Raw genomic sequence first — 27,118 nt, 5'->3', positions numbered from 1 at the left:
TTACTTAAATACGTTATTTCTACTTCTTCAGTATTTATAGCCATACTTTAGCCATGAGCTGTGTGCCTTCAGATTTCTGTTTAGCCTGTGTTCCTCTCCTTGGATATCAGCTGCATTTTTGTGCAGCAGCCTGTTCCATGTGCTCTCACATTACAGAGAGAATTTACATAAAGTTCTTCCAGTTTAATGAAGAATTGAGAAATGCTAGTTTGAAATCCAGTGTTTTGAATCAGGAAGTGTTTTATTTATTTTCAATCTTCTTTCAAATCCAGCAATATTAGTGGCTGCTCTTGAGTCATCTTGGCTTAGCTTCCATGAAAAGATTTTCTTTTTGGCAGCTTCATTTTTTTGTTAGAGCAAAGCTGGGTTGTGAAGATTTCATTATGAAAGATGATAGTTCCATTAAATGTAGTTTTGTTAAAGGCATTCAAAATCCCTGCACTAGCTTTCTGCTGGATTTGATCAATGGGCAGTCAGTCTAGTGAAATCCAGTTCTAATGAGATATTTATTCCTGGTGATTTCTGGCAATATAGAGATATGTTTTAGAGCCAGCCTTAGCTGTGGTCACTTTGTGGTGTTGAGCCTTGTTCTTAGATGTGACAGGTTGTGCTAAGTGGAGCCTGAAGGGTGATTATACTTAGGCAAGGTAATGTGCAAAGGATTGTGATCAGTGCTCTACCCTATTGCAAATTCAGTGTCAACTCTTGCCAGATTTTGAGGTCTTTGTGCATGGTGTAGTTGGTACAATAATGGAGCAGGTGAATTGTTAAGAATTCACCTTTAAACCTCATCAGCGAGCAGTGTGTTGCAGAACAGCTTCTCTTTGCTCTTATGTTAGCTCTCTTTCACCAGTCACTAGGCACTCCTTACAGAGTTATATCTTCCTTTCCTGCCATATTGACAGCTATAAGGTGTTTACAACTGTACTCACCCAATAATGTTGGGTTTGCAAAGCATCAGTATCGCTGAGGCATTGCACTGTCCATAGTACTTGCTGTCTGTCCCCCGTGGTACGTGATCACCTGCAGCCAAGCCATCATCTGAGCTGTCTGGCCCAACTGTCCTTTCCTGACCTCGGTGCTTGTTTCAGAGACTGGATGTTTCTGACAGCTACAGCTTTTTACCAATTGGGTTGTGTTAGTTGCCTTCTTGGGGTGCATCTTCTGGTGCAGTTTTGTCTGAAAAGAATATGTTTTTTTGCTCTAAGACTAATCTAAAGCACAGTAAGTGGGGATGCTTGGGAGATTGACTTCAGAAGTCCATTTGTCACCTAAAATAAATGTACAATATAGACACAACCAAACGCCCTCCATTTCAGTTGTGAGATACGGGGGAGGCTGGTGCAGGCTGTACTTTCTCTGCCTTGGGTGGGAAGGGCTTTCATGCACCTGGAGTCAGTGAGGCATTGTGACTTCTAGGGAGCAAATAGGTTTTAGTGGGTGTTTGTGTCACAGCTTCCGTATCATCTTCTTCCTGAGATCATGCTGGTTGTGACAGTGACAGTTCAGCCCATATATGTAAGGCATGTGTAAATACATAATCCTTCTAATATAAAATGAACATTGTATTTTGCATTGTTTTTATTTAGGCATAAGCTTGTGTTCTCCTGCAAAGTCAAGAATAATGCATGTGAGTTTTTAGTGCTTTTTATTACAAAACCTCTCAGAATAGTTCTGTGCAGGTTGAGGCAGGAAACAGAACTGAAGTCTCATGTAGAATTGAAGCAAAGATGACAGAAAGGGAGCCCAGAAGCTCACTGCACTCCTCCTGTTGCCCAAACCAGCGCTGACATATCAGTGGTGTTCTTAACTGGCTTTCCCCCCTCAGTCTTTACTGCAGGTGTTTCAATGACAGAGATTTCTCAGTATCTACAGATACTGTGCAGCACTTCCTCATTATCACCGAAGTTACATATGTTCCCCACTATGTAACCAAGATACTGCTTGTTGCAAATTAAGCCCATTACATTTTTTGTTTGCTAGTGTAGACAGAAACAATTTGTCTTTGTTCTTTCAGAAGTTTCTTCTGTATTTGAACATTTCTCAATGGGTTCTGTAGCCCAAAGACTTTATTTAAGGCTACTGCAATTTATTATTTGACTTTCAGTAGACTATATTAAGAAAAGCCAATTTTCTGTCTTCTTAACTTCCCTCTGATTAATAATAGTTTGCACAAAATGACTTAGAGTGAAAAACTCATGTAGCATATTTTATGTTTATTTTAATCAGTCATTATGAACTTGTTTTTTTCTTTCTTAGAGAAAAAAAATTGCACCCTTTATCACTTGAGAGCTTATAGATATATTAAAAATACTGGGTAAGAGATAGATCTGTGGTATAATTCCATTATGTGTAGAAAAAAATCTCTGAAGATATTTCATGAAGCAATGCAAAAAAAGAAACTCCTTTTTCTGAGAATGATGAAGAGTATGTAATATATGGATATGAATGTTTTTACATTTAAGTAATTATTGAAAAAGTTTTCAGAGAACCCATTCTAAACTTATCTAGTAAGAAGACTCACTCACTATTTTGGAATCATTGTGTTGATGTTTCATGCTTCCCACACGATCTTAGAAAGCTTGCCTTCTTCCTTCTTAGGAAAAGTTGTATTTTTCAAGAGATATCACTGCTGGGATATTATAAAACTACCATGAATGTTTTGTATTAACAGATAAAACATGCATGCTCCCAAATATATGCATTTTCTGTGAGGAATGAAAAATATTTTGTAGCCTTGGACATTTGGTTTCATGATGCAGCAAGCTCAGATACAATTTATCTTATAGCAAGTGGATTATGAAGAAAAATGCTGACCCACATGGGTTTTCAATTATCATTATACATTATTTCTTGTGGGAATCGGGTCTCAGTGCCCCAGTCAAGGCCTCAAACTGCTTTGCACCATGGCTGTTACATGGGGGCAAAGCAGAGGCACACTTTGCCAGATGAGCCCTTTATTTGAGGCTGTGACAAGGCTGCGGGTGCTGGAAGAAGGTGTTTGGATGTTTCTGGAAGCAAGTGTGTTTTGGCGGGTGGCTTTACAATCTCCTAACTCTAGTTGCCCTCTATCTAGCCAACAAAAAAAAAAAAAAAAAAAAAAAAGTAAACAAAACATATTAGGTTGTTTGAATAGAAAGAAAATACTTAGAATATAGTGTGTTGCTGAGTAAATGAATGATCAGTTTAACAAAAGCGAAATACCAAGCTGTCTCGCTTTTGCGCAGCACGGTCCAAGAGTTCAGGGCAAAGCCGAATGAATTTTTTATTTGTTTTGTTTTAGAGCGCCAAGCGTGTACATCCATGGCTGGCTCCAGCGCCTTTCCCTCCAGCGTGGCCGGTATCAGCAAGGAGCTGATCGAGCTGCAGCACCTCATCCAGTTCCCAGAGGAGGTTGCCAGCATTCTGACCGAGCAGGAGCAGGAGCTGTACCGCAAAGTCTTACCCATCGACTACCTCTGCTTTCTGACCAGGGATTTGGGCAGTGCTGAGTGTCAGAGCAAGCTGCCATCTATTAAGGCATCCATATCTGCTACTATTCTTTCTTCTCCCAATGGAGAACGTAATGCTGTAGAAGATCTTGTGACAAGGTTTAATGAGGTAAAACAAGACTTTTAAGTTGCTTTTTGTAAGCATTAATACCTGATGTGTGGGTTTGTTATTTCCTTTTATGTCTCCAAGCCGAATTTAGCTGTAACAACAAATTTGTAAAATATAACTTAAGATGACCAGTTATTAGCTAAATAACTTGCACTGAATTTAATAGGAGCTATGTGATCAATTTGCTTAGTGAGGCTGGGAAACAGTGGCCTACCTTTTTCTTGCACATTGTAAAGTAAACATGAAGAAAAAAATTATAGATTTCTAATTCTTCATATTTATACTGACAGTATGGGGTACAGTTTCAGTCAGTTTATTATTTTGTTTAGGTGCTGGAGTTCTATTTATTTGTTTTGGATTCTTGTAGACTAAGCAAAATCTTAGACTCAGCACAGAAGTATTATAAGCTAGAATTTTCTGTATTTTCTGTAATATAACAACACTAGTCTGCACTATTTATTTAATCACTGTGTGTGTCTTAAGCATTGTTATACAAAGAAGTGTCACTTGGCATGACATTTTCACAAGCCAAATGTTGAGTTCTTTAGTAAGATTTTATTTTGTTTTCAAGAGGGTGGTCTTCTGATGAGTTTAATAGAAAATTGATTAAGGATTGAGAAAATAGTCAAAAAAATCCACCCAAAACCCCAACCCAAATCAAAAATCAAACCACCTAAATAAAAACGCATGTTTTAGCTGCAGAAACATAGAACAGTTTGGTCTTTTTGAGGGGGTGGGTGCATGTGCAATGTTAGCAGTTAGCAGTTTCTAGAATTGTAGAAATGGAATAAAATGAAGATCAAGTTGACATAATGTTTTTTCAGTTTGCTATCCACTCCATTCTTATGGTGAGTGAGATGAAAATTTTTTTACTGCTATGCAAGTAGAAAATTTTTTTACTGCTATGCAAGTAGTAAAAAAAGCCAACATAAAATTCTACATAAAAATGTAGAAGAATGTGTATTAATCCCCAGTGAACTTCCTGTGTGCTGGGCAAAGAAGAATCAGGGAGTGAATATTTAGCATGTTTCAAAGTGTTCCTTCTTGTGCATTACTGACATTTAGCAACTAAAATGGGGTAAATATATTGGCTTCTCTCACCTCATAAAAATATACCTAAAATAATTGAACATACATAAAAGTTGCAACTACAATATTCAGTCTTTAAACAGAGCCTAAAAATGGTTTTAATTAGCTGCAGTAGCAGTACTCCAGAAGATGCTGTGGCTGGCTGGTGTGGCTGGAGAGGACTGTCGGTGCTGACCTGCTGTGGCTCTCCCTCCTGGGGCACTTCTCCGGGGGTTGAGGCCAGGGGAGATGAGGTGCACTGGCCAAGCTGTGCTTCAGCCTGGTGGGGCACAGTGCCAGGGCAGTTTCTTCAGGACATGTGGCCATCAGCTGTACAAATTAGACTGACCACGATTGTGTTCTGACATTGAAGGGTCACAGGATTGAAAAGCCAGTAGGTCTTGAAGAAAGCTTGTCAGAAATGACAATTTTACGATTAAAGTTGCCTTTTGATAAGATAGTCAGCATTATCTTTTAATCTTGGAAGTTTGTGACTTTGCAGTTTTAGTTGTCTAGCATTCCTTGTTTGGTAATTGTACAGGATAGTTTTTTATACAATTTGAATTAATTCCCAAATATTCAGTGCACAGAATCTTTGGTGCAATAGATTGTTTGAAGTATAATCTGGAATACGTTTTTAAAAACATAGATGTTCTGTGTTTAAATGGAGTAATTGTAAAATATTTACTGTTAGTAATAAATCTCTGGTTTGCTATATGCTTTATCTTATGGTGGAGTATATCAGTTGCCATAGCCAATCACAAGCGTGAACTCTCAAATTGTCTTTGTTTATAAATGGAAAGAAAATTCTTGTACAAAGAGTCATGATTTTGTTGGCAAAACTCAGTGAGCACTTGCTGATTTTTTTGGCATTCCCTATAGAAATACTGAGGTGTATTTATAATGTGGGAGCCAAAATTACTTTTAGGATGACAGGCTTCTGATACATGAAGGGGAAAAACAATTCCATGTAATTTTTCTGTTAAATAATAATTATATTATTTAGAGTATTTTTCATAAAACAATATACTTTTTAGTACTTTTTTCTGACAATACATATTAATGAGGAACACTATAAAACTTATGTAAAATGACAGTCAATCCTGAAGATTTTAGGCTACGTGCATTCAGTATCACCAGCTATAAATAAAGCCTGTAGTCTTTAAGGTTTGATTAAAAATGTAATTGCATAATAGTGGAACCTTGGGCACAACACGTACTCATTGGTGAGACACAGCTCATACTTCATCTGCTGCTAATAATATCCAATTGATCTTAGAGTCTCGTCAGAGCAAGACTCTAGACCAAGCTAAAAACAGATATTCTTTCCTGTTACTAAATGTAATTAAAAGCTGGTTCTGAATTAGGGGCTAGTGTGGGAGGATTAGAGTGAAATACAGTAACATCTACCTTTACAAATACAAAGCTCTTGGCTCTAAGTCTCTAAGACTGTGCGCTCAATAGTAGTAGCAATATATTTTTCTGCTCTGATGGAGCTTTGGCTATAAGAAGTTTAGTTTTCAAGGATGTAAAACTGTAGGAAGAAACTGTTGAGATTCTGCAGAGTTAGCAGAGCCCTGGCAGCTGGGAAGTTAGGAAAATGGTACCTAAGTGTGTTTTAGGACTGTAACAACTATAACATACTTTTTTGCCATCTCTCCTTGTTGCCTACTGTGCCTCTCATCTTGATTCAGTTCTTTCCTCTGATTCTTGTATGACATGAGTTCACCCTGCTTCTTTACATGGAGTGACATGTGCTCCTTCCTCAGTGTCATATATGCCACAGTCTTCCTGGGATTCTGTTTCTTTTTCTGTCTCTTTACCCACCCAGGCTCTTGTACCTTTATGACTGACTCCCAGCCACTCTTCTGCCTGTTACCAGCAAAGCGACCACAGAGACACAAGACAAGAGACACAAGACAATGCACATATTGTAAACATTTATGTGTATGTAAACATTTAAAATCATTTCAATCATTGCTTTATATAAACATGAAAAGAGACTCTTGTAACTTGATGTTTCTGGCTTAAGCTTCAAGTAAAAGAAAACCAATAAAACTTTAAACAAACTGAAACATTTAATTTTCCATGTTGACATACGTGAACAGAGCAATTGTGGGTTCTTAGATTGAAAGTTGCACCACACTGGAAGACAGACAGCTGACTAAAGTTAGTCCCGCTGCTGAACTGAAAATGCAAAATCAGAAGTCAAATGCATAAGGTCATTTTTTGGAAAGATATGGTTTGCCAAAAAATAAGTTGAAAAGGTTAAAAAGTTTCAACAGTGTTAGTATAGCCCTGCAACTGGAGTGGGTTCATCACTCACTAAACCATTCTTAAAATGAATAAAGTTAATTAAATTATGGTTACTTAGGACACTTAGTGATGTTAGTTTTATTTTTAATGGTTAAATTTTGTAAGGTTTTTTCATTGTTCATTCAAAATACAAATTTAAACCTCGCTAGCAAAACAGAGACATATCATTTTACTGAAATAATGGAATGTAAATAAATATTGCAGTCTGTCTCTTAGTTCAGCATTTTTTGCAATGCCTAAATGGGTTTGTATAATGCTTTTGAAAAGATTGTGTTTGTAGAAATATCAAACTCTTTCCAGTCCTTGTTTGGAATAGTGTTTAATCAGATTTAAAATGGTAAATGTTCTCTGTAATGTTATATAATTTCACACAAGCATGTAAAGTAAACCATCTATTAGTAAGATATGCAATTTAGAATATTCGGATATTAAAAATGCATCTGAAAATTATCTTCCATATTGTGTCAAGAACTAAAAAAATTTAATAATTAAACCACAGTGAAACCCATGTAAAAAATTCCAGTTCTGTTTTATACACAGAACTGTGTATAAATATATACACAGATATTCATCAATACGCGTTGTCATGTTTGTGCACAGTTAGCAGTGCAGAGGAACTCACTTCAGGCAGCTTTTAGTGCTAATGCTGCATACTGCTAGTGTTTTTTAATTATTGTTTTTAAAGGGAGAAATTGCACTATCCTGATACACTAAGAATTCTGCTTTTAAACAAAGTAATGTTTTTCCCTCTTGCCATGATTACCATACGATATTTGATGAAGATTATTAATGTTCTTCAGATTTTACTCAAATTTCTTGATTTTTATCAAACAAAATTACTAAAACCAGAATGGCTTGGTTAAATGGGTTATAGATTGCCATGCTTATCCTTTGGATACCTTAAAAATAGTCTTCTTGTTTTGTATGCAGAGACTTTTCATACACATACTTTGTCAGTATTAAAGTTGCTTGCTTGCTTGCTTCAGTTCAGGCAGTGTTTAAATCAGCTACAATTTGTTATAGAAAGATATCCATGGCTAATTTATGGTAGGAGTTATAGAAAGTATGTACTGTAATCTTACTTTGTGGCAAACCAGAAGATTTTGTTTTACTTGCTAGCAACGGTAGTTGTTAAACTTCAGGCAGGCAGCTGTGTTTGGTAATTTCACCTCTGAAAGCTGCATCTCTCAAGTATTATGAAGTTCCTAAAAATGTATTATAAATATAGAAGACATCATTTCTTCCATGTAGCATCACCCACTGAAGTATGTAGCTTGGGAATTGCTGTAAAAGTTTTACAAACTGAAGCGCTGGTGAAATGAGTGTAAAACACTGCAGATGATAAAACACTGCACATTGCAACTGGAAATCGTTAATAATTTCCTCCCTCAAAGCACCACTACATTTGTATTCTCATAAAATATAGAAAATAAGTGAATTCCCATTTTAAAAAAATCACATAATACATTCTCTAGGAGGTATATAGAAGATAGTAAAGAATTTATATGTATAAATATATAAGTGTGTATGAATAATCTAAATCTTGAGTATTAAAAGACCGAAATAAGAGAATGAGTGAAGAAAATCTATGGCAGATTTAGGGATACAGTTAGTAATTCAACATGCATTAAATGCTGTTCCCTCCTGTGTACTACATGGAGCGAGGTTCCCATAGAGTGAATGATAAACAGTCCTGTGTGTTGCACTTGTACAGAGATTTAAGGTCATGTACCATAACTTGAGGATCAGGTTCCATCAGGAGTGTCTCTTTCATGTCCTTCATGTTTTATTAGTAAAAGCAGCTGACTCTCAGTAATAAACTATATCCTGGCCCTGAAAAATTGGTAGATTTTTGCCTGCATATAGATTTGTCTTGAAATCAGTGGTAGTCCAATAATTAGGTAATCAAAAATGTAGGCTCATTTTACATTTTTAGTGATTGATATATATTTCCCATGTTTAAAAGTAAAAAAAAAAAAAAAAACCAACACAAAACAAAACAAAAAGAAAAACCCACTGAGTAAAAATATGCCTTTCCCAAATACATTAGCAGTAGCTAACCTGAATTTACTCCAAGTCTTTGATCGAAGTAAGGTAAGCCAAAAAAACTTCTAATAAAATTAGGTAAATTAGTTACTGAATGCAACAGATTTTGGTGCAGTTAAAATAGTAGAGATGATATAAAAAGAGAATTTCAGAAAACCTGAAACTGTACAGATCTTTTTGTACTACAAATTATGGTACATATTGCTCAGTATAGCTTGCATTGCCAAGACATCGGGTACAGGTCCTGTGTGCTCAGGTTTAAAGGAGATTCCTGTATCTCTTAAACTTTGCAAATGAGGCTACTTTCTATGTATGTGAACTTTATCTGGCTCAATGTTCTTAGTGCTTCTATTAGGGCACCAGAAAATATTTAAATCTTAAGCAAACATCTACTCAATTTTGCTTGTTTAGTACTTAATATTAGTGTCCAGTAATCCTGAAAGACACTCATTTTTATCCATCTGAATGAAAAGACTGATGTTATTATCAACTTGTTTAAGTGGGTTGTGTGTTAATTTATTACTTTTCTTGTATCCTGCAATCATGTGGGTTATCGTAACAAAGCCAGGATACATTTTCTCATGCTTTTCAGACTCATCAGCAGTGCAACGGAAATCTAATTATAGGTTTGCTGTGATGATTTCTGTTCTGAAGGGAGCTTAAAATGAGTTTCATAAACAGAACTATGTAAGTCAAGTGTGAAAAAAAAAAAAGTAAACTGAGGAAATAATGATTACTGTGTTGATACATAGATCATGATCTGATGTTAAACTGCTGTCCAACACAAAATCTTAGTCCAAAAACCTTTCCTGCTCTTTCTGACAAATACTTGCAATGTATTTTGATCTCCTTGGCAAGGCTACTCCTGTGCACTCTCTGGCTGGGATGTGCTGTATGTGCTCAGCCACTGCCTGAGCCCTGAAGCTCTCGTGCTGATGTCATGGCAGCTTGGTACCAAGGCATCTGATGGTGCTTCATCCTCAGGTCAGGTGTTCCTCCACTTTGCTGCAGCTGGGGATGTGGCTCTGTGAGAGGAGGTGCTGCTCTGTATCCACTTGGCCGGAGTGTCCAGAAGTCAGAGCTTGCCAGGGTAGAGCTTCCCTTTGCTCTCTTCCCCCGCTAGAAAACCCCTGGGTTTAGTGATGGCGAAATTGTGCACATCAAAATACCATCTGTGCTAATTGCTTGTCAAAGTAGAAAAAATAAGATTCTGAAATCAGCTTCCAGGAGAATTCCACAGCCACCAATAAATAAGTACCTATAGAGTTCTTCTATGCTTTTCCTTTGTGCATCTAGCTCAGCTGTACACGGCCAGCATCTGAGGAAACCCACTTCTGAGCTCCCATTTCAATGAAAATTTGATAAGTTTGTTATTTCTTGAATCTGTTCCTGATTTCCCGGAAAAATTAAAATGCCAACATTTCTAAAGCAGGCATGTTCATTATTTCTCAGGAGTTGTTTGTGTCTTTAGATGCTCACTTCTGTCCCCTGATTCTGCCCAATCTGTTATATCTGCCTTTGCCTATTCTATTTTAAAATGAAAAGATTCAGACACTTTTTTTATTCTTGTTCAGTGAAAGACTTTTAAAATGTTTTTTACTCCTCTATTGTTTTCCTGCAGGAGGAGTGAGCATGAATTTCATGGTGCCTTTTGTACCCTTCTTTTGCTCTTACATGCTATACAGTATCTCAAGTCTGCAAAGGCTCACCCATGCTGCCCTTTATAGTTTTTTGTTTGTGTTTTCAGATTGTAGAAGTTCATCATGCTGTTTATGGCGGTCTTAAAGTCTCTATTAAATAGAATTTCTGCAAGTGGCTGCCCTAGTTTAAAGGTCTCCTCCTAATGGAGAGTCTGAAGTCAGTTGCCTTTTTAGATATTCTTTCTCAATTTTGATAGTTTTCTCCTGATCATTACATCTTTACTACCTTAGATTAAAACATATCTGTTTAAAATTATATGATTCTTTAAAATTTCTAAAACCACATTAATCAAATCATTCCCGCATTTGGTATTGCATAGGAAACAAATATTAATTTTTTGTGAGATTGCATGTTTAGCAGTTGCATTCCCTAACAGAACCATTTCTGGAAAATGAAAATAATATGTCACTTTATTCCAGCATACAAAACCAAATCTGTGCCACAGATCTGACTGTTCTGTTTCACAGTTTCTGATTTTTAATGCATTATTTTCATTACCTTTTGTTCTGGTTTTGCCCTCATTTGACCCCTGTGCCATGCAGTGCTGTGGTGGTTTGTATTTTCCATACCCTCATGCTCTTCAGGTATGCACTTCTTTGTTGATTAAGTTTTTTATATTTTAGGAGTAACTAACTGAACACACCAAATAAAATTTTAGATGAATTCAGATTCTCATTCTGAGCTGCTGCAGTGGTTGGTGTGCTGCCCCTGCTGCACACAACTTATTACAGCATCCCCATAGTCACTCTCCTCACTCCCGAGTGTGTCCCCAGTGAATGAATCTTCAAGAATTCAGTCCTAAAAGTGTGACATTTTTTTTTTTTTCCCCTGTATAGATAGTATGAATTTTCTTCTCATACGGACATTTCTCATTTATTGTTCTCAATTGATGTTACCTTCAGACAGGTTAAATACTAACTTAGATTCTTTGTAGTCTTTGATTTTCCTCCCTTTAGGAGCGGGTGGCTCAGAACACTGAGTCTGGATAGACTTGCATAAATAGAAGCCCTATATATTTTCAGTATTTTCATTAGTACTAATGCATTTGCAATTTATTTCACATGCTTGGTTTTTAAAATAAAAGTCTATGGCCCCTGAGGGGTGAACTAGCATTTCCTAATTTTTATAAGCCTCTCTTCACACTGGTATTATCTGTAAACACTTGAATATTCCTTCAGGACCAAAGAATGGAACACAGTGTCAGTAAACAAATCACGTTTATTGCCTCCTAAGTGTTTACACAATGACAAAAATCAAGCCTCCAGGGAGTCATATTGTGAAAAGAAACAGTTGGTTAAAATTAGTTTTCCATGTGAAATATAGCTACTTTTTATGGATGTTGTGGGAACATAAACTGGAAAGAAAATCTGTGCATGGATAAAATGAAGGGTTGATTTTTATTTGTTTAAATACAAACAGAATCATGTACTAAGTTGATTTCTGATTCTGGCATTAATTTATTACCAAAGACAAGTTGGTAGTATGGGCACACTTTGGAAGATGGGATTTCTTTTTATTTACTTCGTTTGTGATCTTGCAAACAGATAATGCAAATTATCTGAAATGTCCAGTGCATGTAGGAATTAGCAAAATTGTGCATTAAATGCATCTAGTTTTATGAAATTAACCAAAGCCAAGAAATTCCACTTTATCAACTTTCACTGTTCATATTGTTATCAAGGGTTATGTGGGGCTGAGATCTATAAGCCATTTTAATGAGAAATTATACTGCAGATCTCTCCAGCAGCTTTAGAAATCAGCACTAGCTGAAGCTATCTATTTTCTTCTGTGGCATCAATGCATATTCAGAATATCTTACTTTAAGGTGCAGTAGTTTTTTGTTTATTAAAAGTTTTTCTAGAGTAGTTAATGATTTAACTGTTTTCATGTGAATGTCACTGTGTAGGTTGTGGTTGCAATGCATATGTGATTTGGCTATGAGCCTGTAAGTGGAATTTTGACTGACACCCTCCTGATGGAAGAAAGCAAACAAACCCATGTTGCCTGTCAAGGATGCATGAATGCTCCAAGGCACATTGCTTTGGCTGACCCTTCTGTCTGTTTGGTTGTGCCAGGTGAGCTCCTGGGTTACCTGGCTGATCCTGACTGCGGGTTCTATGGAGGAGAAACGAGAAGTCTTCTCATACTTAGTACACGTGGCAAAATGCTGCTGGAATATGGGCAACTACAATGCTGTAATGGAATTCCTGGCAGGGCTGAGGTACTGGCAACTCTTTCTTTTTAAATGGCTTTTCAGTGATAGATTGCGTTGCTTCTGTTAAGCAGATGTCTCTAGAGAACAATGAAACTAAACAGAAATCCATGTCTAAGCCACATCATCTCATGCTGTGACTTTCTAGTAATCCCTTTTCAAAAAATGAAGCATGCTAAACCCTTTTTTCCTCAAAATGCTCTGAGGACTCTTATCTGTCTTCCTGGTGCATGTTGAATATGTTGCATTAGAAAACTTTTTTTACTTTACTAGAAATTTTTAAAAATGTAAAAAGAAAATGGGAAGGCAGTTGTGGGTTATCTGATGAGCTGCAACTAATGTAACTTGGGGTTGGAGTCTCCAGAATATAAGTGAAACATGATCATGGTGATGCTCTAAAAGGATCAGTCTTAAGTGTATAAAAGAAACTACCCGAAAATGACAAAAAAAAAACCCAGATGACCAAACAGCCAAATCTGTTTTTTAACCCTCTAATTTACTTACACAGACTGATGTTGGGATCTCATGCTGTCATGGTCTTATGTAGAAGGACCTGCATGATCTTAAGGCGAGAGTGGGGGCTCAGAGAGCGGGGGCTCAGAGACAGCTCGTGGTGTGCTTTCCTCTGGAATGACAGGTTCCTGTAGGGCCAGGGAGCAGGAAGGCAGTGCCTTAGCACTGGCAGTTCAGAGGGCAGCAAATGCCTCTGAACAGGGAAGAGTTAAGATCGAGTTTCCCATCTCTTGGCTTTGACCCTTGTTGTATAACGTTTGTGTAACAAAGCTCTAAAGTGTTTGCATTGCTGTTCTTTGTGCTTTAGTGAGGATCTCATTGAGCTATTTGTTTATGGTTTTGGTATATAAAGCTCTTTTGGGACACTCACAGGCATGGGGAGTATATTTCAGCAGAATACATCCACAATCTCTAAGCCATGGAAGTTATGAGGGAAAATGCAAGGCCAATTAAGGGCTTAATTTTGTCTCTAATGCATCTGCACAGGGGAGAAAGGAGAGGAAGGCTGATGCTGATGAGCAGCATTTCAGGACAGGAATGGAAAGTGGGGTTAAGGGCAGTCTACTGTGAGTGTATCTTTGGATCTTTCGGTATGTCTGAGGCCAGGGGTAGGAAAAAAGACCATGTGATTACACAGACATACAGCTCAGAAGGTAAAAGAACTCCCAGAGGAACTCATAGTCCTTGCAGCTATTTCTGTTGGAAATCAGAATTTCTTTTCAGCTGCAGCTCTGCACTGGTGCCTGAGAGCTTGAACATGGTCCTGACTTCCTTATGTCTGTGAAAGTAAATACTTTGTGAGCAATTTGGGGATGAAATCGATGTAAATTTAAAAAAATAAATTTAATTAAAACTCTCCAACTTTTGCTTACTTTATGAATTGTTCATAATATAGCTGAAAGAATTTGTAAGAAACACTCTGATCTATTTTTATGCTGTTTCCTCAATCTTTTCTTATTTCTTTATGGGCCCTTAGAAATTTTAGGCAATGATGCAATAAAAATGTTAGAAAGTCTGCTGGTATGTTTTATGCAGCTGGGCTTTTATTAAAATGTGAAATACTGCTCCAGTAAATCAGACTGCTAGTTTCTCATTTTTAGTTTTGTTCTTTGATAATTCAAAGGGAGAATTTTTATATAAATAATAGTATTGATTTCATTCATTCATTTCTGAGCAATTATAATCTTCTCTATTACATGTATGCTGCAGGTGTTGGACTTGAAGGTAAGTTGTTGAAATTTTTTTAATAAATTTTGTGATCCTTTATTCCAATAGGTCAAGAAAAGTTTTAAAAATGTGGCAATTTATGGACCAGTCTGATATTGAAACCATGCGAAGTCTGAAAGATGCTATGGCACAACATGAGTCATCATCTGAATACAGGAAAGTGGTCAACCGGGCACTCAATATTCCAGGCTGCAAAGTTGTTCCTTTCTGTGGAGTATTTTTAAAAGAGCTCTGTGAAGTTTTGGATGGAGCATCGAGCCTCATCAGACTCTGTCCACGATATAACTCCCAGGATGAAACATTAGAGGTAAATGAGGCAAATATTCTAAGATGTTATGTTTTTAGCCAGTGCTTTATTTTATATAATCTTACACACAGGCATCATCCAAGTTTCTAAACCGGATTGTTACTAGACTGGTCAGTTACATGGACCTCAGTTTAATGCCCATAGTTCCTTAGCAATTTAGATTTGGTTGTTTCTACCTAGTTCAATATCAGAGTACTGAGAAATCAGCATTAGTAATAAAGGATCTTGTTTATACTTTGGATTAAATATGTAAAGCCCAAAATGTGTTATTATTTTCTGCTAAATACTCTGACCTTCCACTTAATTCACTAGGAATTGGAAGTTTTCAGTCTCTTAAAAGCAGAATTTAGAAGCTCAGCAGATCAAGCTTTTCCTCTGTGGAAAGAAACTATTCTTATGAGTTCTTTTATTGTAGTTTGAAAAGAAAAATGCTCCTGTTGGATGAAACATTAAATACTGAGGCTTTTTTTAAGTTTCGAGAGTTACTTTAATTTGTGTTACTTGATTTATGAAATTATTTGGTCTGTTTTGTGTTTCAAGTAGGCACAAAATCCCATGGGAAGCAGTAAGGAAATATACACTAGATATTCTTAATAGTAAAAATTTCTACAGTGAGAATAGATGACACAACGTTCTCTTTGTAGCTATACTAATCTTTTAGATATATCTATAGTTTGTTTCAGATTACAGTGGACAAGATAATTTCTTACAACGAGTAGGCCAAGATGGTTTAAACAATCCAGAAAAAGAATCAACAACAAACAATATCTTTCAAACAATTCGGAGCTGCAGTCGCAGTTTGGAGTCTGAAGAGGGTGACGATAATGTCAGTGAAGGGAGCGGCTCAAGGAAAAACTCCTTGAAGGACAAAAACCGCTACCAGTAGGTCTCATTTTATTTACTATCATCACACCTCTGTGTCATGGTTTTAGTCTTTGGTTTTCTTTTGCCAAGGCTTGCCTTTTGAAATAAGAGCAACTTTAGCATCTTTCCTTGTATTTATCCATTTCCAGTTCAGAACTTTTCTCCCCTGATACTGCTTGGAAACTCTCTGTATAGCTATATTTTCCCTCATGATGTAATTACTTCCTCTCATGATAAGGGTAAATCCTTTTTGTCTTACACAGAGAGCTTTAAAAATCCACAGTTACAATTACAATTTTGATCTCTAGCGACAGGAATAGCACCAGGACATATTTGTTATCAGAGCTCAGAACATTATATTCTGCACGCTCAGGCAGTGTTCTGGCTCCTTCAAAAAAAGGTTATTTGTTATCCTTCAAAAGACTTCTTCTTTTAAGGACATGTTACTTTGAAGGGTTTCAGTTTTGTCCAGGAAACATTCATGTGTGAGTACATATTTTGAATTTTCAGGTTGCTGTAGTCCTGTTGCTTTGCAAAGAAGTTTACTTCATTGTGCCCTCTCTAAAAAAAGCCCAGTGTTCACTAATCTGATTTCACTTTGAAGACCACTGTCAAAGACTGTACTGGAAATACAGGAAATGCAAAGTTTAGGACATCACATGATGATCTAGAATGTTGCTTTGCCGAGAAGTTTCATTGCAAAGCCCATGTAGCCATAGGTGGGTTGGGTCAGCTTTCAGCTAATTTACTGTGTTAGACTAACTTCAAATTAAGTAACAGAACTTTACTGCTCTGAGGTGAAGCACTGTAAAATTACGTGAGGGCTTGCATAAAAACCATGCTTTAGTCATGGCTTGAGTTATTTTACTGATAATGTGTGTCAGAAATATCAGTATGTTCAGAACTATCCAACTTACTTCACCTACTTAAACATTAAATCTAATGAGTGACTGCCTGAGAGGCAACTGCTATCTTCCTGTTTAAAATGCATTTATTTCATTAACATGTAATTCTAAATTTCATTTCAAATAAATAATCATTATTTCCTGAAAGAATGGTTTCTAATAGAATTATTCACATCTGGCTTTAGTTGCTTCTGGGAAGTGGTGCACTAGATTAAGCCAAGAAAAACAGACCCACTTATCTGCCCACATATACTATCTCTTGACTTACTTCAAGTAATACTTTCAAGTACTAACACTTTCTTCCAGGAATTATTTTTTATTAATTAATGTGGTTTAAAATCAACTTGTAAATCACAGTTCAAATGGTGAATAAGCAAGGCATATAAACACTTCACTTGCATTAACAGAATAGAAATTAAATGGAGTTCCTTTTTTATGTCTTTATGAAATAATTTCTTGGTAAATTACTTATGCTTTATTCATAAATGTAATCTAGTGATTAAATTATGTGTAATCTAAAGTTTTTTTAAAAACCCAGTGTGAATATGAAATGAAAATTTAAAATTTAAATGAACAAAACTGCAGATAGTTAATTAAAGTTGTGTTTCCTGATTCAGGCTACTATCTACTCAGTAATGAGTGTCTGAACTTCTGAGGCAGTAAATACTGATTTTAACAGTAGAATACTTGTAGGACAGTAGTTCTGAAAGTACTGATTAAACTCAAGTGTCTCACAGGCTTTGGGAATTCCTTATTCACTTGCCGTGTCTTTCCTGGGCATGCAGAGAACTGGGGGAGGTACAGGAGCAAATTGCTACAGAGGCAGAAGGGCCATGTTCTGTTGTACTTGTATGGAGGCTGTGTTTGGTTTATTTTTATTCCTGTGAACAGCTAAAGGGTTCTAAGGAAGAAATTTAGTCCTCTTTCTGGTGAGACCTGTCATATTTGCATACAGTGTTACAAAATCCAAATTATACCATAATTATGCATTATCTGATAATTGTAGCATTGTGGTCATAAAGGCAGAAAAATACACTGCATAGCATGTTTCTCATTACTTTGTAATTGTAAGAAAGATTTTCAATTAGTTTTTCTTTTGATGATTTGGATTAGTGTTGTGGAACATGAATGCACCAAAGCTGGTAGGTTAATTTGATTTGAAGAAAATGAAAGACATCTAATAAAATCAGTGAGCAGTGGGTATAATTACTTTCCTAGTTGCGTTAGCAAATAAGCTCTATCACTCTGTAGTCAGTGACCCATCTAATTGCCCTGGATTTCTGTACTTGCCAGATAAATATCAAACATTAATCTTTCTTAGAACTCTGTGCTGATGATTAATAAATTTTAAAAAAATAAAGGTATGCAGGACAATAAAAAAAGCACCACCAACCAAATTTGAAATAGAGTTTTAATGGAATTGTTAATTATTGAATGACCTATGAATATACTCCTTACTTTGAATCATTGCTTCATTAGCCTGATCTTATCTTCACATTTAAACTTTTCCAATTACAATAAATAACGTATAAAATAGTAGGGAAAACCTCAAATATTTTTTTCTTTTTTGTATACCTTGCAATTTTCTCCTCTAAAACTGCAATCTGTGTCACTGTTTCCTTTACTTTTCATTTCCTTGCCTCTCAGGGCAGCCCAAGTAAAGAAAGCCCCTGGTCCAGCCCGGGCTCTGTAAGTCTCTCAGGAATTGGCAGCGGTGTCGCTTGTGGCAGCTCGTGTCAGAGGCTCCATTTCTGTGTGTGCTTACGTCTGTGTGCTTGGCTTACCTGCTTCTTGTACATTCTAATCTGCAGCCTGCAACATGTGAAACTAGGCATAAACCAAGCTCTGCCATTTCTGTCTCTGCAGTGATAGACTCCTCCAGCCATGCACAGCTACACTCCAAATACATGTTATAGCATTTGTACAGAGACTTGTTCCACTGTTTTGAGGGCACAGGGGAGAAAGAGCTGCTTCAGTTGTTTGTTTCATTTTAAAATGTAATTTTATATAATACAGATAAATATTTCAATTTACATGTGTCTAGTAAGAATCTAGTAAGACAATTTATATCAGTTCAGTTAAAATGCGTGACCTTTATTTGTAGGAATACTTCTTAAAGAAACAAAGCAACACTTAAGACCAATGCAGTTATTTTGTCAGTCCTTTCACCTGAAGCAATAAACCCTCAACCTATTTGTGACTTTTTTATAAATTTGATGAAGAGACAGAGATCTCACCCATTAATGAATTCATAGAGGAGTCATTGCTGTATGGAATAAAGGAAAAATTCAGATTAATTTGTCATCCAGGTAGAGGAGAGTTTGAGGAAAAGCTGATGGTCATCTGTGCTGTTTAGCACTGGGGGAGATGGTGTATGAGACTTGGAAACACAGCATGAGTCATCTTTGGCTTAGTTGGTAGGTAAGGGGCAGGAACTGGGAGCACTATGGTGCTAGGAAGGGAAGCAAAGAGGGTATTTGGACAAGAGATCTTGAAGGATATGTAGAGGAAGATGGTTTGTATTTTATTGCCTGGATATCCTTAGGAAAATGTGCTTAATTAGTTCTGTTGTAACTACAGAACAGTTTGTCCTTGTTTATGTTCACTGAAGTACCCAAATATTGAACATTTGTGCATTCATACATGTTAGAAGCTTCTGCAGGGAAGACATTTCATTTTAACCACCTCTTCTATTAGCTCAGTATTGTTGCTCTGTATCTACTGTTTCTAATTTTGGCAAAATATATCAGAAATTTTGGTTGCCGCATACAAATGTATGTTAATATTTTCATTAAGTAAAATACAATTTCTCATGGAAAGTATCTGATAAAATTCTTTGTGCATTCTTATTAGGAAAATATGTATTTTAACCAGTATTTTACTAGTTTTAATCAGAATATTATACAGTGTGAAAGGTCTGCACATTAAATCAGTAATAGAACAGAGATTAGAAGTCCTGTCTGAAATGCACTATATCCTGCTAACAGTTTCCACATAAGGCACTTAATATTTCAGCTGAAGCAATCTTACACAGAGGATTTAGAAACTGATATCACTTGGCCTTAAGAACCAGTCAGACACTTTTTATTATTAATGCAAAGTTTGGAAAGTTCTAGGAAAATATAATCATATTGTTTCAGGAGTTATAAGTAACTGTAGCAGCATCTCTTAATTGATGCAAAATTGCAATAACATGAATTGTAATACTTCAAAAACTACACAAGTTCCTGCAAGTCCCAATTATATAGTGATGATAGTATTCCATTTATTTAAACTACAGCAGAAAAAAATATTCATCAAGCATAGCATAAATCAGCACATGTATCACTAAACAGAAATCTCTCATCTTTGCTCACATGCAGATTTCTCATCGGAGATCTTTCAGATTCTGAAAGTGACATATTTGAGCAGTTGAAAGAATGGGACACAAGTTCAACAGAAGAGCAGCAAAAGGCTTTCTGCCATGGGATCGAGCTCATTCCCTGGTACGTGTTGTCCATCAGGGCTGACGTCCATCAGTTCATGCAGCAAGGCGCCACCGTCATTCATTACGACCAGGAGACACATCTCTCAGCTCGCTGCTTTCTTCAGCTCCAGCCTGACAATAGTACTTTGACTTGGACAAAGCCCACAACAGTTTGCCCTGCAAATGCTAAGGCAAAACTGAGTGTGCTGGGCAATTCTGCTGAGCTTGGTAAATACCAGTTTCTTGGTAATACTGGACTGGTGGAAGGCTTTTTGGACTTGTTTTCAGCCAAGGCTGTATATATGGGACATTCGGGCATCGATATGCACACTGTGTGTGTTCAAAATAAGCTTTGCAATATGTCCCTTGAAGAAAATGGTATAACACTACTTTATGGACTTCAGACTACTGATAATAAGTTGCTGCACTTTGTTGCTCCAAAATACACTGCCAGAATGCTGTATGATGGATTGCTGGAATTGACTAAAGCTGTAAGAAAAATGAGGAGATTCCCTGATCAAAGACTACAGTGGCTACGGAAACAGTATGTCAGCCTTTACCAGGTAAAAGATGCTGTGATTCTCTATAAAAAAGTTCAAAGATATCAACAGCTTAATGTAATGCAATTAGTTTCCATCATAAGTGAGATTAGATTAAAGATTAACACTAAATCTCCAACTCTGTAACACGGATAAGCAGCAAGATCTGATTCTCCATACAAGGTTATGTCAAACCTTGCAAGTTTTCAGTACGCTGAGATTAAATTTTTTTTCTTGCAAAGCTCTGCATATGTTTGGAGTTTTGAAATAAGTATTTTATTAAAGGAAAAAGCAATGACTGTAGTTTAAAAGGGCACCAAAATAATGAGTGATAATAGTTAGGGCCAAAAACATCCCCAAAGCAGCAAACAAAATAGACCTGGGGAATTCACTCAATAATCAAAAATTGTCTCCTCTTGATGTTTCTTTCATTGATTCCTCAGAGATCTATATTATTACTTTAAAAGTGTGTCCTTATTCTCCTTGTTCTGTTAACACTGAGAATCTTTGTAGGAGGACGGAAGGTTTGAAGGCCCAACCTTGGCTCAGGCTGTTGAGCTGTTTGGAGGCAGACGATGGAATGCAAGAAGCACAGGCACGGGATCTCTCACCAAAAGCACTGAGAAGCCCAATGTGCAGAGAAACAACACTCTGGGAATCAGCACAGCTAAGAAAAAGAAGAAAGTACTCATCAGGGTAGAATATTTTGTTATTCATGTGTTTTGTTTCCTCCTTGCAGTCACTGTGTAGCTGTGTTCTGAACCAGAGAAAAGAAGTTAGATGATGATGATGATTTTAAAACTGTTTATTGTCATTTAAGGTTTGAGGATTATTATTTTCACATAGTTTGGTCTTTTTTCATGCTTGCAGCGTTGTTAGGATGTGTAGGTGCCAGGGCTAGCAGAATGGGACAGAATCTTCTTGCAACCTTTAGGTGCTACCTCAGTATAAAAATAAAATACTGATGGTGATAAAAATCTTAACATGCAAAGTGATGTCTGGAGGTTGGTGTAATTTTTTTTTTAATCCTTTATGCTTTCATGTTTCAAAAAACACTACCATAGTTATTCCACATCTCATTGGCTTGCATTTTGTCTTGTGTGGGTGACAGGAACATGACCTAGTCTGGCAGTCTCCTCTCTTTTCCTGGACAAAACTGCTTTCAAGAGTAGGCAGGAGAGAGGAAAATGCAGGACTAGCACCTCTGTGCTACCCACATTTTCTAGTGGGCAGGCAGAAAGATTCTCAAATGACAACATCCATCCTCTTCAGGGCTCCAGTGCACCAGTGAAATAGTGTAAAACCACCTGCAGCATTCTAGAGAGGCACAATCATTATCTTCTCTGTGGTGTCAAACTGAGGTAACACCTAATAGTCCCATACTATGCATCTGTCTCTTTTCTACTGTTGTTGGCCTCACAGGAGTCTGTTTTGTAAGGAATAGCTGTTTTATCTCATGGTTTTGTTACAGATTGTACTGAAATGAAGTGGAAATAGTAGATATGGGATGTTTATTATGATGCTCATTATTTTAGGGTGAAAGTGGAGAGGCCACTGATGATGAAATGGCAACTCGGAAGGCAAAGAGCTGTAAGGAATATCGTAATAGAAGTGGTTCAGATCCTCAAGATATTGATGAACAAGAAGAACAAGGTAAATATATTGTTTCAGTTCTTGAAAATCTGTCAGGGTTTTGCTCAAAGCCTTTTTATGCAGACATTTTTTGTAGTGTTAAAAATAAACTTGTAAAGCTACTTTTGCAGTTGAAACTCCAAATATGACTCTGAAATTAATTTCTTTAGTTGTTAATGATTGTCCTTTCATTTAGTTTCAGTAGCTTTTCCTTTCTGTTCAGATAAAATGCATTCGTAAATGTTGTTCATACTTTTTAAACTGTTTTGGGACAAAACTGGAATCCTGCTAGTGTCTTACTATGTTTTAATGAATTTTCATCTAGGTCTCCTGGACAAAAGCATTTTCATTGGGCCAGATGTTATAATTGTGATGAAAACTTCTGTTTTCTCCTTAGATCAAAATATTATGATTAATGCTTCTCCATCTAACAACCTGCCGTCAAGAAGAGCTCACTCTCTGACAGCTTCTGGATCTCCCAACTTAGGAGCTACATCATCTTCACCAGCAAGACCTGTCTCCTCTCCTGTAATATCATCAAGCAAAAGTCAGTCTAGGTAAGGGCAAAATCCATTTGATTGAAAAAGAAAAGATGCTACTATTACTTATTTATTATCTAATGTGGGGTTTGTGCCCAGCTGGCAAAATCTGACAAAAACAGTGCCAGAAATGTCATTAGCCTTTTTGTAGACATCTGAAACACATTGTAGAAGAACACAAGGCATTAAGCTGAAATGCTGTGAATCTGAGGATGGCTTTGTAGCAAGTCCCTGAGCAGCATGTTTCAGTTTATATCTGTTACAGAAGCAGATTGGAATGCTGTTCCAAAACTACACAAATACAGAGTTTAACTCTTTCTCCAGATCTCCAAAACATGGTTATGGGTATTTTCTGTACCGTGAAAATCAACAGAAATGTTATAGATGTGCAAATGGAAGTTCTGAGGTTTCTCAGCATAAGTAATTTCTACCTGAGGGAGTAATAGCCTTTGGTGACATTCCTGGTGATGACTGTCTTGGGAAATGGAGGAATCTGTCTCACAGGCCTCTTTTCCTTGAACATTCAGCCTTTTTGTGCCACTTAGGCAGGGTAAAAGCTCTTGCAATATATGCAGTATCATAGTGCACTGTTATATTAATGCTATAGATAATAATGGTGATGGTAATAGTAATTACAGTCTTAATAATATGTCAGGGATGTGGACAGTACTTCATGACATACAAGAAGACAGTCTTAACAGAGGCTTTCCAGTGCCTTTTGGAGAAGGAATGCTGAAACATCATTATGAGCATGAATCTTGGGGGTTCCAGGAGAGCAACACTAAACAATGGAAGAGATTACTACTGCTGATAGAACATTGTATTTGTAGTGACATGTCTTGTACAATGGTTTCAGTTGTGCATTTCTTGGGGATTGTATTTATACTTAAAGTAGTTGGATTTGGCAACAGGTGTGATTAGTAGAGTCACCTGTGAACGTGTGTGGTTGGGTTAACACTGCTTTGTGAGCCTTTGTGTTCCTTTTGTTTTTCACTGTCATTCACAAACTTGGATTTATCTTGGTAAGCAATTTTTTCTTTTTGGCTAGGGTGAGAATAGCTTTCTTTTACATTGAACTGAAGAAATACTGCTTTACAATCTCTGGAAAGTAATTCTGTGTTTTGCAAATCTGCTTTTTGTTTTTATGCCAAAATAGTTGTTGTCTCTAAATTAGATTAAAAGGTTCAATGGAGAACTCGCATTTCTTGGAAAAGGACAGCTTAATGTTCCTTTAAATCCTCTCAGGCCTGGGCTTCTGCATGGATCTGTGTGTAGCTAAACACTGAGGACCTCCCACAGTTAGCACAGGTTTTCCCTGGCAAAGCTGTCTGGTACTTCCACAGCATCACTTAGCAGAGCAGTCCCAAGTTTGCTATGACCCTTCTTGATAGCACTTGCTCAGGATGTACCTTATGGCTGTTTCATCTGTCCTGAAGGAGTCTTCCTCAGAACAGATTTCCATGTTTTACCCATTATCATGACCCTGTTTTAATGAGCCGTTAAGAAATTTGGAGCACTGGAGAGAGTTTTATTCTGAACACAAGTAGCTTGCAGCTGCTTTTGTCATTCCTACAAAGCAGATGGACATCTGATGAATTTCCAAGTTCCTTGGAGATCTAGTGCCTCTTCTAAGGTGGAGGAAGCAGGAGGATGGTTGATAAGATACTGGGACACAGAGCACAGGATACAGAAGGCTAGAGATGGGGGCTTTTTTGGGAAGGGAGAGTAAACCTCTTCACATAGCTGTCAATCCAGACTGCTGTTAATTGCAATTTTGGTTGTTGGTCATGATGGAGTTTTCTTGGGGGTTTTGGCTTTTTTTTTAAACCTTTTGTTTGTATTGATTTCCCATTACTCTGGAAGATAATCTTTAGTGATCAGATTGGGTGAAATGTTGAGCATTTTCTTCTGCTCTTGGTCTCCCATTTGGTACTCTGCAGTTCCAATCTGTTTTCTGGAATCTAGAAGCTTTCCTCATCATGGTTTATTTTTCCTGTCTTATAAAAATGCTGGGAATTATTTTAGCTAAAAAAGTTTTATGCAGTATGTCAGTACTTTCCGTCGTGGTGTCAAACAAATCCAATGTTATCAACTAAAGTAGATGGTATTTTTTAATACTTCTAAATCACATTTTGTTTTCAATAGCATGCATCCGTCCCATGCCAGGAGTAAACTCAGGAATCTGGTCCAGCTTATTTGTGTAGAAAGTCACCTGCTTGCAGGCATGTCCTTAGGAATACTGGGCAACAAGCTGGTCCTGTTTTTCCATCACAGCTGTCTGAACTATTTGTACTGAGCCTGATGGCAAAATTCGTAGAAGAATGTATCTGTATATTTGAACATTACAGAGCAATAAAATCTGACATGATTTGAAGGAAATACTGTAACTTGTGCAGTTAATTATGGTTCAGACTAGATGGTTCTTGATACTTGTGTTGTTGCTTAGATCCTGCCCTTTTCAGGATGCTGTTGCTGGCAGATCCCATTCCTGTAATGTGTGTTCATTGGTGTTTAGGCCCAGGAAGGGGCTCAAGATCTCAGCCCTCACTGCAAGTTACTCCATGTAATTCACTAAGGACTTGTTCATACTGCTCAAGTAAGGCCTAGCTGTACTTACTAGTGTAAATCCTCTAGAAGCCTAAAGATTTTGGGACATGACTTTTGGAAATGTGCTGCTTCTACTTCAAAAATGTTGTTCAGCTGCACAACTTAGGTTAGTGATTGCAGTTACAGAACAATCTATTTTATTATTTAGTCTTCAATGAACCTTATACACAGCCTTCATTACAAGAATACTGGCATTGTTTTCTTTAAAGGGAAAATAAGTGCTTTCATTTGTGCCATGTGCATCAGACCTTTTTCCACATGAAAGTTTTAAATTGCATCATATACTTTATTCATTCTGATAAAGTTTGCAGTTGTCTTGAAAAAAAATAGCTGCTATAAACCAAGAAGGTAAAAAACATCATTATGCATCTTAATAGATGGTGCTTTATTTGCTTCTTCCAGGTATTGGTAATAAATGCACTAAGGAGAGCACAAACTGTTAATACACTAATGCGTAATATTTCAGTTAAGCAGAAGTTTAATGTAACCAACTACAGCAGTCTTTTTTTTGATTTAGCACATGGAGCAGCAGTAGCTGGCATGGCCGTGTCAAAGGAGGAATGAAGGGATTTCAGAACTTCATGGTGTCTGATAGTAACATGACTTTTGTGGAATTTGTAGAGCTCTTCAAATCTTTCAGGTAAAAGCTTTTTTTTTTCTGTACTAATTTCATTAATCCAAGTTTATGAAAGAGCAAAAATTGAATTTTTCTGCTCTTTTTTGCAGTGTCCGTAGCCGCAAGGATCTGAAAGACCTTTTTGATGTTTACGCTGTGCCTTGCAATCGATCTGGCTTAGAGCCTGCTCCACTTTATACTCATTTGAAGATTGATGAAAATAGCAGTGGATTCCAGCCTGATTTAGGTTTGTTACAGAGAAAAATGCAATTGTTAGACTGCTGAGCAGCTTCAGTTATTTCCCTTAATAAAGTATATCTCAGTCAGTTTCCTTATCTGTTACAAATTTAAGTAGAGGACTGATGCCATGCCTCCACTAATACTAGTTAGTGGGCTGTAAGACAAAATTGAAGGGAAGGAAAAGTATTCCAACTTTCCATAAGCCAGATATATTTGTAACTGGTAATAGCAGAGGAATAAAACTTGTTGCTGAATGGCTGAGCCCAGGGATCTGTACAGGTTGCAGGAGCTCTGGAAGGGCTAAAACACTGAGCAAATGGAGGAGAAATGAGGAGTCTGTGCCCTGTGTCCCATTTGGCTGTTTTTTTCTTATCTACTTTCCTAGTGGATCTGCTTTGTGTGGGATAAAGGGGAAGGAAGCCTCTGTCCCCCTTTACATTCCTCAGTTACCATAATCTAAGTCTGGGACTTTGGCCTCATGTAAAGGAAACAATCTTTCTGCCAAGCAGCTTGTGGGGAGGGTGCAGGACAATTGGCATATGGAACTGGAAGAAGATAAAGGGCAATTGAACAGGAAGGGTGTGGGGTTGCACGTAGTGAAGGAAAGGCTTTGAGGCTGTTTGTGGTGATGAGAGGGAGCAGGAGAGTCCTGGGTGTTTAGGAGGCTGTGGATCCATGTTAAAGGTTCCAGGATTTTTTCAGAGTAATTGGACACCTGTA

General features: G+C 37.1%; 1 protein-coding gene across 1 annotated transcript in view; it reads left to right on the top strand.

Moving 5' to 3' along the window:
- The window catches only part of PLCE1 (phospholipase C epsilon 1), a 111,753-nt gene that overhangs the window by 58,651 nt on the left and 25,984 nt on the right, over window positions 1-27,118 (top strand). The window contains exons 3-12 of the mRNA XM_018910783.3: window positions 3,284-3,600; window positions 12,807-12,952; window positions 14,732-14,990; window positions 15,664-15,872; window positions 20,122-20,788; window positions 21,278-21,460; window positions 22,300-22,417; window positions 22,794-22,953; window positions 26,060-26,182; window positions 26,269-26,405. Coding sequence (XP_018766328.2) covers window positions 3,284-3,600; window positions 12,807-12,952; window positions 14,732-14,990; window positions 15,664-15,872; window positions 20,122-20,788; window positions 21,278-21,460; window positions 22,300-22,417; window positions 22,794-22,953; window positions 26,060-26,182; window positions 26,269-26,405 — 2,319 coding nt within the window. The remainder of the gene's footprint in view (window positions 1-3,283; window positions 3,601-12,806; window positions 12,953-14,731; window positions 14,991-15,663; window positions 15,873-20,121; window positions 20,789-21,277; window positions 21,461-22,299; window positions 22,418-22,793; window positions 22,954-26,059; window positions 26,183-26,268; window positions 26,406-27,118) is intronic.

This window comes from Serinus canaria, chromosome 6, assembly GCF_022539315.1.
Source record: "Serinus canaria isolate serCan28SL12 chromosome 6, serCan2020, whole genome shotgun sequence".
Lineage (NCBI taxonomy): Eukaryota > Metazoa > Chordata > Aves > Passeriformes > Fringillidae > Serinus > Serinus canaria.
Note: the sequence above shows the minus strand (reverse complement) of the source record. Positions and strands in the feature narration are given on the sequence as shown.